Source organism: Ruditapes philippinarum, unplaced genomic scaffold, assembly GCF_026571515.1.
Source record: "Ruditapes philippinarum isolate M1 unplaced genomic scaffold, ASM2657151v2 ctg614_1_1_1_1, whole genome shotgun sequence".
In the NCBI taxonomy this organism is placed as follows: Eukaryota; Metazoa; Mollusca; class Bivalvia; order Venerida; family Veneridae; genus Ruditapes; species Ruditapes philippinarum.
Genome location: NW_026855959.1, coordinates 65647 through 80541, shown reverse-complemented (window position 1 = coordinate 80541; position 14895 = coordinate 65647). Strand labels below are relative to the sequence as shown.

Below are 14895 nucleotides of genomic sequence, written 5' to 3'. Positions count from 1 at the left end.
AAGAAATTCTTACAATTAATTCCCACTTAATATGTATTTTTACAATTATTTTCCCATTGTTGGTGAGAGTGATGTTTCTTATATTTTAAAGAATTCATTTATTCTAACATCTGTACTGGCAAATGAATGCCACAAGTCAAATACTTAAGAACTATATATGTAAGATGTGGGATTTTGCCATCTTATCCTGGGGTACATTCAAATTTTTACAATGTATTGATCAGTATGTTGTGAACAGATAGTACACCACAAAGTTTTTACAATACAAGCTTCTTTGTAACTTTAAAAAGATGGGGGAAAACCCACATTTGCTGAATTCTGTTTAACATCTTGTTTAAATATGTCATCATTACCTTTTCAAGTTTCTGCTCTAACAAGACATATCAACAATTACATATAAATCTGGTCAGGTGGACATAATAAATCCTCTAAGGAGATTGTGACCATTTAAGTCCATTACAGACAGAAACTGATCTGAAAGGCTATAAGTTAGCCTCTCAATATAACTGAATTATTTAATCTAATACTCTTATGTGGTTAATCTTGCATAGCCATAATTGTTCCTTATATTTTGTCCTCAATATTTATAAACAAATGCTTAAAATGTCATACGGTATTGTTAAGTAGATTACAAAAATTTAAAGCCCAGCGATTTTGTGACTTACGCTTATAATGTTCAAGAAGCAAGTTGGCTGGTTCTATAAAATTTATAAAATGGAAGTGTATACAATATCCAACATATATACCGGTAGGATTATCTACAGATCTATCCAACCTATTAAAATACATTAGAATGTGATATAAATAAACAAATATTGCTAAAACGTTATTTACCATCAATCACTAGGATTGATAATTTACGTAAATCACTTAAAGATCATGAATACCATAAATCACTAAAATGTATATACCATAAATCAACCATAAATCACCAACATCTTGTTTACCATAAATCACTATAATTAACATAAAACACTAAAAATCTCATTTTTTCCATCAAAGGAAGCCTCAAACCAAAAACAGATATAAATCAACAATATAAAAAAAAATTTCGCCATTTGATCTTGTTATCAAATATCTGTAATGCCCTCCAAACACACAGAAAAAACAAAAAGTTTATCATGTATTTTACTAGTGCATATAAAATCTGTTACAACTGTACATATAATAATTTGTAACATCTTGGCCTTTATTCATGTATGCATGTAATATTGCCCAAAGTGATGAATAAATATATATGCAAATTTCCATATTAAGGATGCAAACTTGCTAAATTATTAAGAAACCACACTATATCATAGTATATGATTAAATATTGCACTCCTTTAAACTAATAATGAACTGGTCCATTTCAAGCAGGACAATTAAGTATCCATTACTTTTGTTTGTTTGTTTTCCTGGGTTTTTTTTACACCAACTTTTTAAACACATGATTTTGGTCATTATTTGCCAGACCAGCTTACCTGGATAACTAACCAATAATTACCAATTCTCTCTGTAAGTGACCAACCGGTAATCTCACACATCAGCAGTAAGACACATGATCATTAGATTCAATGATGTAGATTGACAAAGAGAAAACAACGCCTCATCGCAGGATCGAATCTGAGGGACCCCTGATTTACTGATCAGAATAACTCTTCCTATTAAGCTAAGACAGCTAACCAACCAAATTTTGTAACAGTGAAATAGTTCAAACTACAAATCAATCGTTCCTTGTATTCAACCAGTGATTTACTAATCAGATTGGTGCTCTTTCTTATAAGCTAAACCGGCTAACCAACTAAATTATGTAACAGTGAAATATTTCAAACTACAAATTAATTGTTACTGGTATTTAAAGAAAGTTAATTCAGCATATCCCGCCCAGGTGAAATGTGTACCATGGTCAACATAGTATTTCATGGTTTTTGATATCTGAACATGTTATTTCTTGGTCGTCAGTGAAAAACCATCAAATGCCATGGTCACATCATGGTATGACCATGTAATAACATGGTCATTCTGCATATCAGTAAGCTATCATGAAAAACCATGGTCTACCATGTAACAAAATTACAGACCATGGTAAAATGACCATGAATGACCATGGTGTACTATCAACATAATTTTTATGCCAATAAATACTTATATAAATTAAATAAAAAAATATGAAACACTTGTTTTTCTTCCCAAAAGGGATATGAAAGTTACATAAATAATGTTAAAAGAAAAAAAAAAGAAGAAAAAATGTTGACCCTTCTGGGGTTTGAACCCATGGCCCTAAGTTTCATTGTATCTAACAGTAGTTCTAGCCTTATAATCTGAATACTCTTCAAAGCGGAGGTAAACCTTACCACAATGCATTGCAGTCCAACATGGCATCCAAATCCATGTGTGTTTGTCAACAGCATAATATATATGTTTTAAAGTGTTTAAACAATGGAATTACTCACTCAGACTTTGCTAACATGTTTCCCAACACCCAGTTTTAATATTTCACAAATGGATTTAACAAACATTATGGAATAAACACTGATAAAGATGTAAACACAAGGAAAATATACATGTGGAAAAAGGCGGGAACATTTTAGAAAGATAAATGGCAAGCACTGTTTGTTTTATATGCAGGCTGGCAAATAAAAGTGATAACAAAGGAAACAAATTCAGTCAAGATATACATAGTCCTATATACTATTATTATGTTAGTCTACATCATAAGTAATGTACGAAAGTCGTCTTACACAGGGTCGTGTAACATAACATGGTCAACCATGGCTAACCATGATCTGCATGTGAGCCATGTTAGTTCATGTTATTTCATGATAAAACATGATACATTTCACCAAGGGGAAAAAATTAACATGGTAGAACATGGTGTCAGTAGACATGATCTACCATGTTATTTAATGGTAGACCATGGTGTTAGCAACCATGGTTAGGTGACCATGAAAAGCTGTGGTGCCATTTAACAAAACATGGTCTACTATGGTAGTTTATGGTTACAGGACCATGAAATACCATTGTAGTTCATGGTAGTTCATGGTTAAATGACCATGAATTTCGCCTGGGCCTGAGGTTAGAATTGTTAAAAAAAAACCAACTTACCAGTAGCCGTCATCATCAATTGAGAGTTTACTACATAAACTTTCTGTTTCTGCGTCATGCATCGGGATAATTTTATAAGATTTAGCTTTCTGTCAGGTTTTTGTTTTACAATTGTCAGCTTATTATCAGCTTTTAATCAGCTGATTGTCAGCCTATTATCAGCCTTGTGTCAGCTTATTATCAACTTTTAGTCAGCCTATTGTCAGCTTATTGTCAGCCTATTGTCAGCTTATTGTCAGCTTATTGTCAGCTTATTGTCAGCCTATTGTCAGCTTATTGTCAGCCTATTGTCAGCCTTTAGTCAGCTAACTTTTGGCTTATAAATTGACTGTTTTGGTTTACTATTTTGAGAGTTTGTTTTATCAGCTACTTGTCAGAATCAGCTACTAATATCATAATACACTGGGAGAATACATTTAAATGTTTCACAAGATTTCAAAATAACCTTGAACGACCTTCATTAAGTCATGCATATATACATCCTTAGTGTAGTTGTACTATACTAAGTAATTTGTACAACTGAACAATAGTTAGGATTTCACATAGCTTTGACACTATCATATACAAATAGCCTCATAAATTAATTTTATTCCACTTTAACTTATTTTTCTCACAACAAAATTTAATACTGATCGAATTGTAAAAATGTTTCTTAACTCAGTAACTTCACTTCTTTCATTTATTGTATCAGTGTCATCAATATTTTGATGATATTAAAGATGTACAAAAAATCTTCCTTCTTAATTAAGGAAACAAAAATCCCACAAGCCACTACAATGCACTCAATAATCCAATCAAAGCTTTTAAATTTCTTTCAAGTTATAAACATGTATTCCATATAAGTCAATCATACACTCTTATTTCATCCTCATTAATCAATTTGTTAATGAAAACTACATGTATACACGTTTAAATGAAGTGTCCAGACTCTTACATAAGTCCTCAGGGAACATTTATGTATAATAACACAACGTAACAATTGTTACATTTTGTTGTTACATATCATCATTATACAGCACATCAATCATCGTATCTTGGCGGGCAACAAGCTACATAAAAAAAGATCCTTCACAACACAGTGCCTCGACTGACATTTTTTTCTTACATAAATCAACGATGGTACATCAAAATCACTTTCGACCTTTCCATTAAACATTCGGTCTTTGCTTTAAACATTTAATAATTAAAACACAAATATTTTTCGGTCCCCTACATTTTGTGTTATCAAATGTCCATATCAGCAAATATACCAGACAAAGAAAACAAACATTTTTTCCGCTATTTTTCAACTTATTACGATTTATTACATCTTTAATCTTACGCTACATTTGACAGACCGTTAATGTACAACATTTTTATTGTTAATGTGATAGGTAACTCTGCATTGGTGTTAACCATATTACATGATTTTACCCTTAAGGGTCTCGTTAAATTCAAATGTACAGCTATCTTGTCAATGATACATAATTTTAACCAGTACAGAATTTATTCATACATCAATGACAAATTTATAACATTTTTATTTCCGTTCTTACAAAATTTTCTACAGGACATGCCATTTTTTACCCTTACCTCACTAAAATTAATGTCTTAAATGCACTTGTCTACCTTTCAAATATGGAAAAACCATGGTTCATCATTTCAGGCAAATTTCAAAATATAAACTAACTAAATAATAAAAACATCGCATACCATGATCAAATTTCACAGATTAGCTAACTGATTACCTGGTTTGCATTGATTGTATGGGTATCATTAATTGTCACCAGCAGACTAAGATTTTATTATACATATATACAAAGTCAGGCTTAATACTGTTTGGTTGTGCAATCTCTTACCAAGCTGAATATTGTATGGTTGGCATCCATTACCATTTTTTACTTCAAAAATTTAATAAAAAAATAAAAACTTAATACCAAGCAAGACCTGAAATGCTGGAATTATGCAATTTCTAATCTTTAAGGCAAGTATTTTCTTTTTTTTACTAAACAGCCTAGATGGAATATAACTGCCAAGGGCAAAGTCTGTTTAGATTTAAATCATGTCCAATTGTTGTTGGATGTGATAAAGAAACTAGCATGGTTGTCAATAATGGACTGAATTGTTGGTATAATCCAACATTTTACCTGAAAATGTCATCCAATATTTTACCTGACAGAATACTATTCAAATATTTTATCTAAAATAAAATCATCCCATATTTTAACTGAACTGTCATGGTGTGAATACCCCTGCATACCACTTTGTCAGAATCAACAGTGGTCATTGGGAGCTCAAGGACAAACTCCCTGCCAAATTTGAGGGTAGTAAGCCAGTGCATCGCTAAATTATGTATTCAACATGTTTTTTGTGGCAAAGATCAAAGTGACCTTTACCTTTGACCTCAAAACTGAAACTACCACTGCATGACTTGAATTATCCTTCATTCATGCAGCTCTGTCTGGGGGTGTTTATGATGAATATATGAGCACATAATTCTATGCTTCAAATGTAAAAATGTCAAATACAATAACACTTTAGACAGGCATTCTTAAGCATTTGAGCAGACAAGCTCATTGTAGTAAAAGCCCCTGTGACCTAGGCCTTGACACAGTCACCTAAAAATCAATAGGGTCATCTACTAGTCAAAACCAACCACAATACCATATATGAAGACTGTTGACCAAAGCATTCTTAAGCAATTGAGCGGACAAGCTTTTTGAACTATAGGCCTCTGTGACCTTGACCTTTGACCCAGCAACCTCAAAATCAATAGGGGTCACCTAATGGTCATGATCAACCTCCATGCCAAATATATATGAAATAAACTGTGGATCAAAGGACCCTTAAGATATCCCGGGTGTAGATTTTCCAGGGTAAGCCTGGAAGAGAGGCTGGTAAACCCTGGAAAACTATGGAAAAGCATGGAATTCCATGGAAATTCATGGAAAATTGGTATTTTTTCCATGCTATGTGGACTTTTTTTGTCCAGCCTTTTCCAGCATTGCTGGAATAGGCTGGAAATTGGCTGGACATTTGTGGTAAAAGCCTGGAAAACCATGGACTTTACTTCCATGTAGCATGGAAAGTGGAACTTAGATTTTTTTTGATGCTGGAAATGTGTTAAATTTTCTCTAAGTATGCTGGAAAAAACTTGTAAAAAATTACAACAAGAAATCTTACTTTATATATTTCAGCACAATATTGTGAATTTACGAAGAAAATATACAATCATCATTTATTTTAATGCAAGTTACTGTAAATGATTTGAAATTTGACACTTTATACTTTTTATGTAGTTGAAAAAGGGTATCTCAGAAAAAAATGTCTATGCTAAAGACATAAATGAATTGATTGTTCAAAATACATATTATTATTTGAATAAATCTACATGAAGTTATGTACAATGAAATAATATCCATTTAATTACAGGCTTTAAGTTTGAACTATAAATTAATTAAAGTCTGTGATTAAATCATTCAGACACTATAATAATCAAGATGGGATTGCATTGCTTGCCATTTTCAAATTCTAAGAATTCATGTTTTTGGATAACAATAAATAAATAAATAAACAAAACAAAGAATCTCATATATATTCTATATTAAATTGATCAATCTTTAGGAAAAATAAATACTACATCCACTGAGATTTTACGCTACACAGATCAGAGCTCTGATAAAACTCATTGACCAGCATTTTCTCACCATCTGGGCATGACTAATTTACTCCACTGGTCATTCCAACAGATCAGGCTGTTCCATGTGATTATTTTGGGGAGAGATAACATTATAAATTTCATATGCAGAATGTGTCTAGAAGGACATTGCAATCTTTTTTGTACAAAAATTTGTAATGATATATAAAAATCTATATCTATTAGCTATTTGATATTTTCTTTTATGCTCAAAGAATAAAAGTTAAAATGATGAGTAGATTTAAACCCTGCTTTACATAATGATAGACCTGTCCAGTAACTGTTGTAAATTATGAATTCTAAGATATCTGGGTCAGCAAGGATGATGTACTTGATATTTTAGCAGTTTTGGAGATATTGTTTTTTAAGACTTTAAAGTGTTTAAGTATTGGTATGATAACAATCAGAATCACCTGGGACAAAGAGATATACAACAGAATCAGGTATTTATAAACCTTAAGTTACAACAATGCAGAAACAGGTTATATATCAAACTATCAACATTTGTAACAAAAGATCAAGGTTGATTTTATATTTTCAACTTCATGCATTTGTTTTTCTGATAATTGTTTTTAATCTATATATGTATAATCTGTAAAATATAAATAAATGATTTTTTTATAATGTATATTGTTAAAAAGACATTTGTTAGTACAGATCTTTTTCATTTCCTACAAATAAAACAAATTAAATCAATTTGATTAAAAAGGACTAAATGGTACAATCAATAGTTTTGTACAACTGAACAGGGTCAATCATAATCATTTGTTATTTTACATGTATGTGTTGTGTTTTCAATGGAACAATCTAAATATACAATTACATAACTTGCAGGCTGGGACATAAAGTGCTGACTGTGAGAATTACCAACAGTGTTTAATAATGATGTGCAGTATTAATCCTGAAAAGGTATATTTTTAAATCTCAATACTTTTTTATTCCATGTCTTTTCTTGAAAAAATACATACTGGGTGATAAATTTTGTCACAAATTTACTTAATTCTTATACATGTACAGAGAAATTCTTTTAAAACACTTGTGCACTTTGAAATAAGATATACTGCATTGTTTTAGTATTTTTGAATATGCATAAGCATAGTTAATATTTAATAGTTAATACTGTTGAAACATTAGATTTGATGTTATCAAAAGATACGAAATATAACTGCCTAATATTTATATGCAATACAACATAAGTCATTACCACATCTGTGTTAAATTTATTATGAATTTTATCTTTAAAGGTGAGCACAACCACAAGAAGTTCTAGGAAACACATTAGGCAGAGGACTGAAAAATGGACATCAATAAAAAAATAGTAATTTAAATAACCAGAACACTTGAAACAAATTTAAGATTAAAGCAGTTTTCTCATTGACAAATTAAGAGCAAAATAATTGCTAAAAGCAAAGTGTTGGATTTATAAGACAACCAGAACCTACCAAACCTGCAGCTGGAAAAAAACTGTTTGTGCTATAGTGAATGTAGGATGTTCTATTCTGTATTTGGACTAAAGGATATGTATTAAATTTTGTGAAAGAAATATGTGATCATGTTAAACTAATAAAAATTCCACCCAAAACATTCCTGTGCTGAATTCCGTCAGAGAATTTTACATTTTAAGAAACATTCAGGGATGCTGGAATTAGGCTGGATTTTTTTCCATGTTATTCCATCAAGGCTGGACAATTTTCCATGGTAAAAAGTCCAGCCTCTATGGTTGGCAGACACATGGAATACCCTGGAAAAAAATCCATACTTTTGTTCCAATACTCCATGTACATGGAAAAGCATGGAATAAATTCCATGCTTTTCCATGGAAAACATGGAAAATATTCCATGCAGCATGGAAAATGTTCCATGTTTTTTCCCTGTTTTTCCAGCCCAATTTTTCTCAGCTTCAGGCTGGAAAAGGCTGGAAAATTTTGTTCCAATACTCCAGCCTCTTATTTTCCATGGAAATCCCTGGAAAAGCATGGACTTTTTACACCCGGGATTGCTTGGACAACCCTTTTTTAGTTAAGGCTCCTGTGATCTTTGACCCAATGACCTCAAAATCAATATGGGAATATAAAGACTGTGGGTCAAAGGATCCTTAAGTTATTGGGTAGACCAGTTTTTTTAGTCAAGGCCCTTCTAATCTTGACCTTTGACCTAGTCACTTAAAAATCAATAGGGGTCATCTACCAGTCATAACCAACTTCAATGCCAAATAGGAAGACTGTTGACCAAAGCATTGTTACACAATTGAGCAGACAAGCTTTTGAGCTTAAAGCCCCTGTGACCTTGACCTTTGACCTAGTGACTTCAAAATCAAAAGGGGTCATCTAGGCTACTAGTCATGACTAACATCCATGCCAAATATGAAGGCTGTGGGTCAAAGGAATTTTAAGTTAAGAAAAACCGACGTAAGGCTGGACGGAAAGACGCCCGATCGGACAAGCTGATTCCAGTATACCCCCCTTACAACTTCGTTATGCGGGGGTATAATAATGTCATCTAATGTTTTACCAGTGCTTATTAGACGGCGCTTGCACGCACCGTCTAGTAGATATGCATTTGTCTGTATAGCAATGGGGAAAATATTAGACTTGATTTTGTGCATCTTTTTTTATTTTAACAAAATCAAATTGTTTTCAAATTTTCTAATAAAAATAGCTTTTCTGTTGTACAACATGTCAAAGAGCTTTAAAGGATTAAAATAAACGTTTAACTTAAGTGATAGTGTCATGTTTGAATATCATATTCTTTTTATAATTATTTTATTTTATCTACCTAATAAATAACGTGCCAATGAGCCAGTCTATAGTCAATCGTTCTAAAACCCGTTGAGACCTGTCTATAATCTAAACAAGAGGTATAAACTGATTTAATTTTGGCGCTACTGACACAGCAGAAATATTTTTTGCAAAATACAAAACGTGTGCGGCATGTTATTCATTTAAATAATTAACATTTAAGTTACAAAACAAATTAACTGACTGAAAAAAGTACGCTTATTTTAAAACGTATCACAAATATTTGCAATAGGTTATTTTGAAGGGTTTGATTTCTTTTGCCTAGATTTTTTATAACATTTTGTGGTCCAATACCTAGATTCTAGGCGACTATGCAATCTTTTGTTATTCAAGTAGTTTAATCTTTTATAAATAAGTAAACAATACGTTACAAAGAATTGATTGTATATATCAATTTATTTCATAACTATTATTTGATATTACAGACATAATTTTGCTATTTTTATATAACAGACTGTTTGTCCTCAAAATCAAACATTATGCAATTAGCACCAATGTTTAAATGAAGATATTCTCGGCACATATTGTCTTGAATTTATTTAAAGTTTACCCAATAATTTCAATTTCACTTGTCTAATTTATTTTGCTTCGACCAGACGTTTCAATCTTTGTCGCAACATACACACATTTCAGAATTTCAGACACATACCAAGAACATGGAGAAAAAATTAATAAGTGCTTCGGATATTCAACTGTAATAGGGAACAATTTTCAATTCTGATTTTGTACATTACCTGTGACTGTTCACATCATTTGGCGGCGTCTTTAATGTGCAGCATCAAACTTGTTCTACATTATTATAACTTATATAAAAATTCAATGAAGTGTTGAAGAACTTCTTTAAACTTACTTGTCATTTACTATATTCATTCTCATTAAGTTTCAAGTTAGTAACTGTTCTGGATACAGTGATTTATTAGTAAAAGTAAATCAAAATACTTATAACAAGAGCACCGCTAGGCGGAGCATTATATGCCCGAAAGAGTTTTGTTTTTTAAGTAAGGATGAAGCATTTGTAAGACATGAGAATTAAATAAAGTATTATCTCCTTCAAATAGCAATCCTCCTATGAAGTTTGAATATTGTGGGTCAAATGGAACTAAAGTTATGCTCCGGAAACTGTTTTCAGTTTTAAGGTAATAGTGACCTTGACCTTTGACCTTGTGACCCCAAAATCAATAGGGGTCTTCTACCTAATATGGACAATCATCCTATGAAGTTTGAACACTGTGGGCCAAATGGAACTTAAGTTATGCTCCGGAAACTACTTTCAGTTTTAAGGTAATAGTGACCTTGACCTTTGACCTTGTTACCCTAAAATCAATAGGGGTCTTCTACCCAATATGGACAATCATCCTATGAAGTTTGAATATTGTGGGCCAAATGGAACTAAAGTTATGCTCCGGAAACTGTTTTCAGTTTTAAGGTAATTGTGACCTTGACCTTTGACCTTGTGACCCCAAAATCAATAGGGGTCTTCTACCTAATATGGACAATCATCCTATGAAGTTTGAACACTGTGGGCCAAATGGAACTTAAGTTATGCTCCGGAAACTACTTTCAGTTTTAAGGTAATAGTGACCTTGACCTTTGACCTTATTACCCTAAAATCAATAGGGGTCTTCTACCCAATATGGACAATCATCCTATGAAGTTTGAATATTGTGGGCCAAATGGAACTTAAGTTATGCTCCGGAAACCAAATTGCGAACAGACGGACGCCAGAGGGTATTACATAAAATGCCCGAAATTCTTTTGGGCATATAAAAAGGTATATTGTTAAAAATATCCCAACTGTCGGCGTAACGCAGTTGGTAATTAAGAATGTTATCGGTTTAATTTCTAGTTACAGTGCAATGCTGTGGGATGTTACCTGACAATTTAATAACTTTTTTTCTAGTATTTTAAAAATTAAACAGGAAAGATGATTTTGGCTAACCTCATTTAAACTGTTACAAATTTCCAAGCAATACCAGGGGTCAAAACCACCTCACCTGCTAGAGGCAACATAATTATGCACAGACTCTGATAATTTGAACCCAATTATTCACCTCTAATTATTACCCAGGGATAAAATGGTGGCTTCAAACCTATCATGCAAACTTAGTTATAATACATTTTTTTGCCCTGTTATACCTTTTCATTTAATGTTTCTAAACTTTTCTGAATGTCACTCTCACATTATATCATAGACAAACAGTTTAACCACCTGTTCTTTTGTAAAGCACTATACAACACAAAATAGGTTTAAATTCTCATCTAAAAGTCTACTAAACACTTCTTAATTACATAAACTCTTACAGTTGACCCCTTAAATAATCAAATGGAAAGATAAGTCAAAATTGAATTGATAAAAATGAGAGACAAAATAGCAAAAAATCCCGCAAACAGTTACAATTATATAATTTAAATTATATACATAAATTTTAATGACATTTCAATTGAAAAAAAAAATACATAAATCATTTTATGAAATATTTTTTAATAAATAAGAATCCAGCCATAGATGTTGATAAATGTAGCACAAAATTTTTTATTTTATTTTGATATCCTTTTTTTTTAGGTCACACAATCTATTAATTATCATGCATAATAATGGCAAAGAAAATCATTATACCTCTGAAAACTAAATATCTTCTTTGTTTCAACAATTCAAACATGAGCAAAGACATTCCTAGTTACCGGTAAGCCCAAAATACATGTAGCACATTATTTTTAACTATCATTATTCACAAAACATATAGAGGATATTTGTTTAGTTCAGTGTAAGATCGGAATATATTTCACCGAGTGAGCACCAAAAGGTATATTTCACGAGTGGCGCAGCCACGAGTGAAATATGAACTTTTGGTGTTCACAAGGTGAAATATATTTCAATCTTACACTAAACTAAACAAATTTTCTTTTTATTATATGCAAAGAAACGTTTTAAAAAGACATTAAACCTAATACTGAATGAAAAGCGCGCCAAATAATAATACAACGTGACGTCGTAAATGACGTCATTAAGTTGGTACCCAGTAATGTGCACGCTGGTATTTCACTGAAACAACGTAAGGGGCTTAAATTCAAAACAGTGAAATTATCAAAGTGGTAATTTCGCTGTTTCAAACAGTGAAATTACTAGTTTTATATCACTGATATATTTCTATAAACCACCGAAAAGCATGTAATAAACTTTTTTAATAATATAAATTACTCAGTAATTATACATGTCAATAAAATTGGCATCATTTAATCTTAAAAGAACATTAAAATTTTCTAAGTAATCTTAATATGTCAATAAATTTGACCTCATGAAAAACGTTTAATTGTTACTCACATGAGATGTTTCCAGCGATATGGTTGATTATGTGAATGATGATGATGATGACGTAACAGATGAGGAAAAAAGTGATGATGATGATGGTGTATGGGAGAATCCTCCTCTTCCATTGTTTATTTTAAAGTTATTCCAAAAATAAACTGAGCACAAAGCTTTATAACACTTGATCAACACTTTCTCATACTTTCTTGTAAGACGTTTTAAAAGAAGTCACTTAATCTATCTTGTGACCCCTAAGTTATTATCTCTCTCTCTTTCTCTCTCTCACACTTGTAATATCTTAAAAGAGAAGACAGTTTGAACTCCAGTTCATTAGTGACATAAAAATGTTGATCATACAAAATTCTACACAAATATCAAGATCATTCAAACAAAAAACTGATTGCACAGCGCAATGCGAGAGTTCAAACACCGTTGAAAGAGTAAATATTCTTCTTAAAGCTATTTAACCTATACTAGATTATAACCCATTGGTGATCAATTGTCCATGATAATTTGATATAAAACAAAAATTGATGATAATGGATTTGTTTATTTTTCAATGATGAATTTCTTACTGTAGTGACAGTGAAAATCTTTTCATGCCAAGTGATGCAAAACATGAACATGAAAACACAATATACTGTATGCATGAATCATTACATTTATGTCAACAAATAATTTAAACTAGTTAATAGAGATGTACGGTCTGAAGCGGACTGCAGTAGTGGACATCGGATTAAGGACATCGTTTAGGGACTATCTCAAAATACTTATTGATTTAAAGTAATACCGTAAAACGAAGAGATTTCATAAATCTTTATTTTTCGTACTTTAATTTGAACTTTACATAATAAGTCCAATTTGCTTCCTTCTGCATACAAGTGCAGCACATATCTTAACAGTTCTAGCTAGCAATCGCCTCGGGTGGCGCCATACGGTACTAACACTTGGGTAACATTTAATCTCTCCGATAGCGTGTTCCACCAAAACTCTATAATGCTTTCCGTAACGATTAAAACGTAATGACTGCCGTCGTTCTACACCATGTTTTCTTCTAATCTGTGCCGCGGAATATGGAGTAAGAACGGGATACCCGTTCGGGTAAATTTTGTCACCTAACAAAAAGCAATGATCAGGAAATTGTAATTCTCTACCAATTTGTTGCATTAGGCCAAATTGCTGTGCATCATTTTGATGTCCCAAAAACCCAGATTCAACGTAAACTATTTTACCCGTATTATCAACTATGACCTGTGAATGTAAACAGTGATAATGCCTATGACCAGAATAATATTGTTGTTGGTTCATTGTTGGTCTATAAATTTCGTGGCTAGTACCATCTATTGCCCCAACAGCAGCATCAATCTTGGCCCAGTTTCCACGCAAATTATTCCATTTGTGCAAATTTGGCCAGTGAATATAATCAGATAATGATGCATCAAAAAATGGTAGTGCACGTTTTATCTCCTCTTGTACATTCGTCACACTAATGTTAAACCAAACAGCTAGTACTCTGTAAGAATGGTAAGTTCGTAACCAAATCAAAACAAGTAAAACCCGATTTCTTTTAGACAAAATGTTATCATGTTTACTTGGAAGAGGTATGATATTTACAAGTTCTAGGAAAGTCTCAGGACTTTCTCCAGTGGTTTCAAAGAACTCGTATCGCCGATCTGAGATCAAGCCAAACACATTTCTACCAGAACATGGACCGTCGGAGTTGGGTAAAAGCCTGTTTCTTACATCTAGTAGAGGATCTGGAGGTAGGCGACAGACAAGAAGTAGCGATCTCATAACACATTACTAGTATTCTGTAAAATCGGGCGGAAGGTGGGCAAACAAAATAACTGCTCGTAACATACGTCTTCGTCGTTGGCGGTCCATCTTATTCTGAAAAAAAGTAGTAAAAAGATTGAATACACACACTGAAGTACCCGCAAAACTAACAGCCTATACAGTACTATGTAATATTGTTGGTAGTAAATTGTGTACGATTTTCACGAAATATAAGTAGTAGCATAAACCAT

The 14895-nt window shown here is 32.2% G+C and overlaps 1 protein-coding gene across 12 annotated transcripts in view; it reads right to left on the bottom strand.

The window, feature by feature from the left end:
• The window catches only part of LOC132744953 (potassium channel subfamily T member 2-like), a 106636-nt gene that overhangs the window by 57131 nt on the left and 34610 nt on the right, over positions 1 to 14895 (bottom strand). Inside the window, exon 1 of one of the 12 annotated variants that reach the window (XM_060733752.1) lies at positions 12884 to 13116. The exons of 10 other annotated variants lie outside the window; for them this stretch is intronic. In XM_060733752.1, the coding sequence (XP_060589735.1) occupies positions 12884 to 12996 (113 nt within the window). In that variant the 5' untranslated portion in view covers positions 12997 to 13116. Of the gene's footprint in view, positions 1 to 3087; positions 4304 to 12883; positions 13117 to 14895 lie in introns of those variants that run through there. One more of the 12 variants, XM_060733756.1, reaches the window with a different exon arrangement.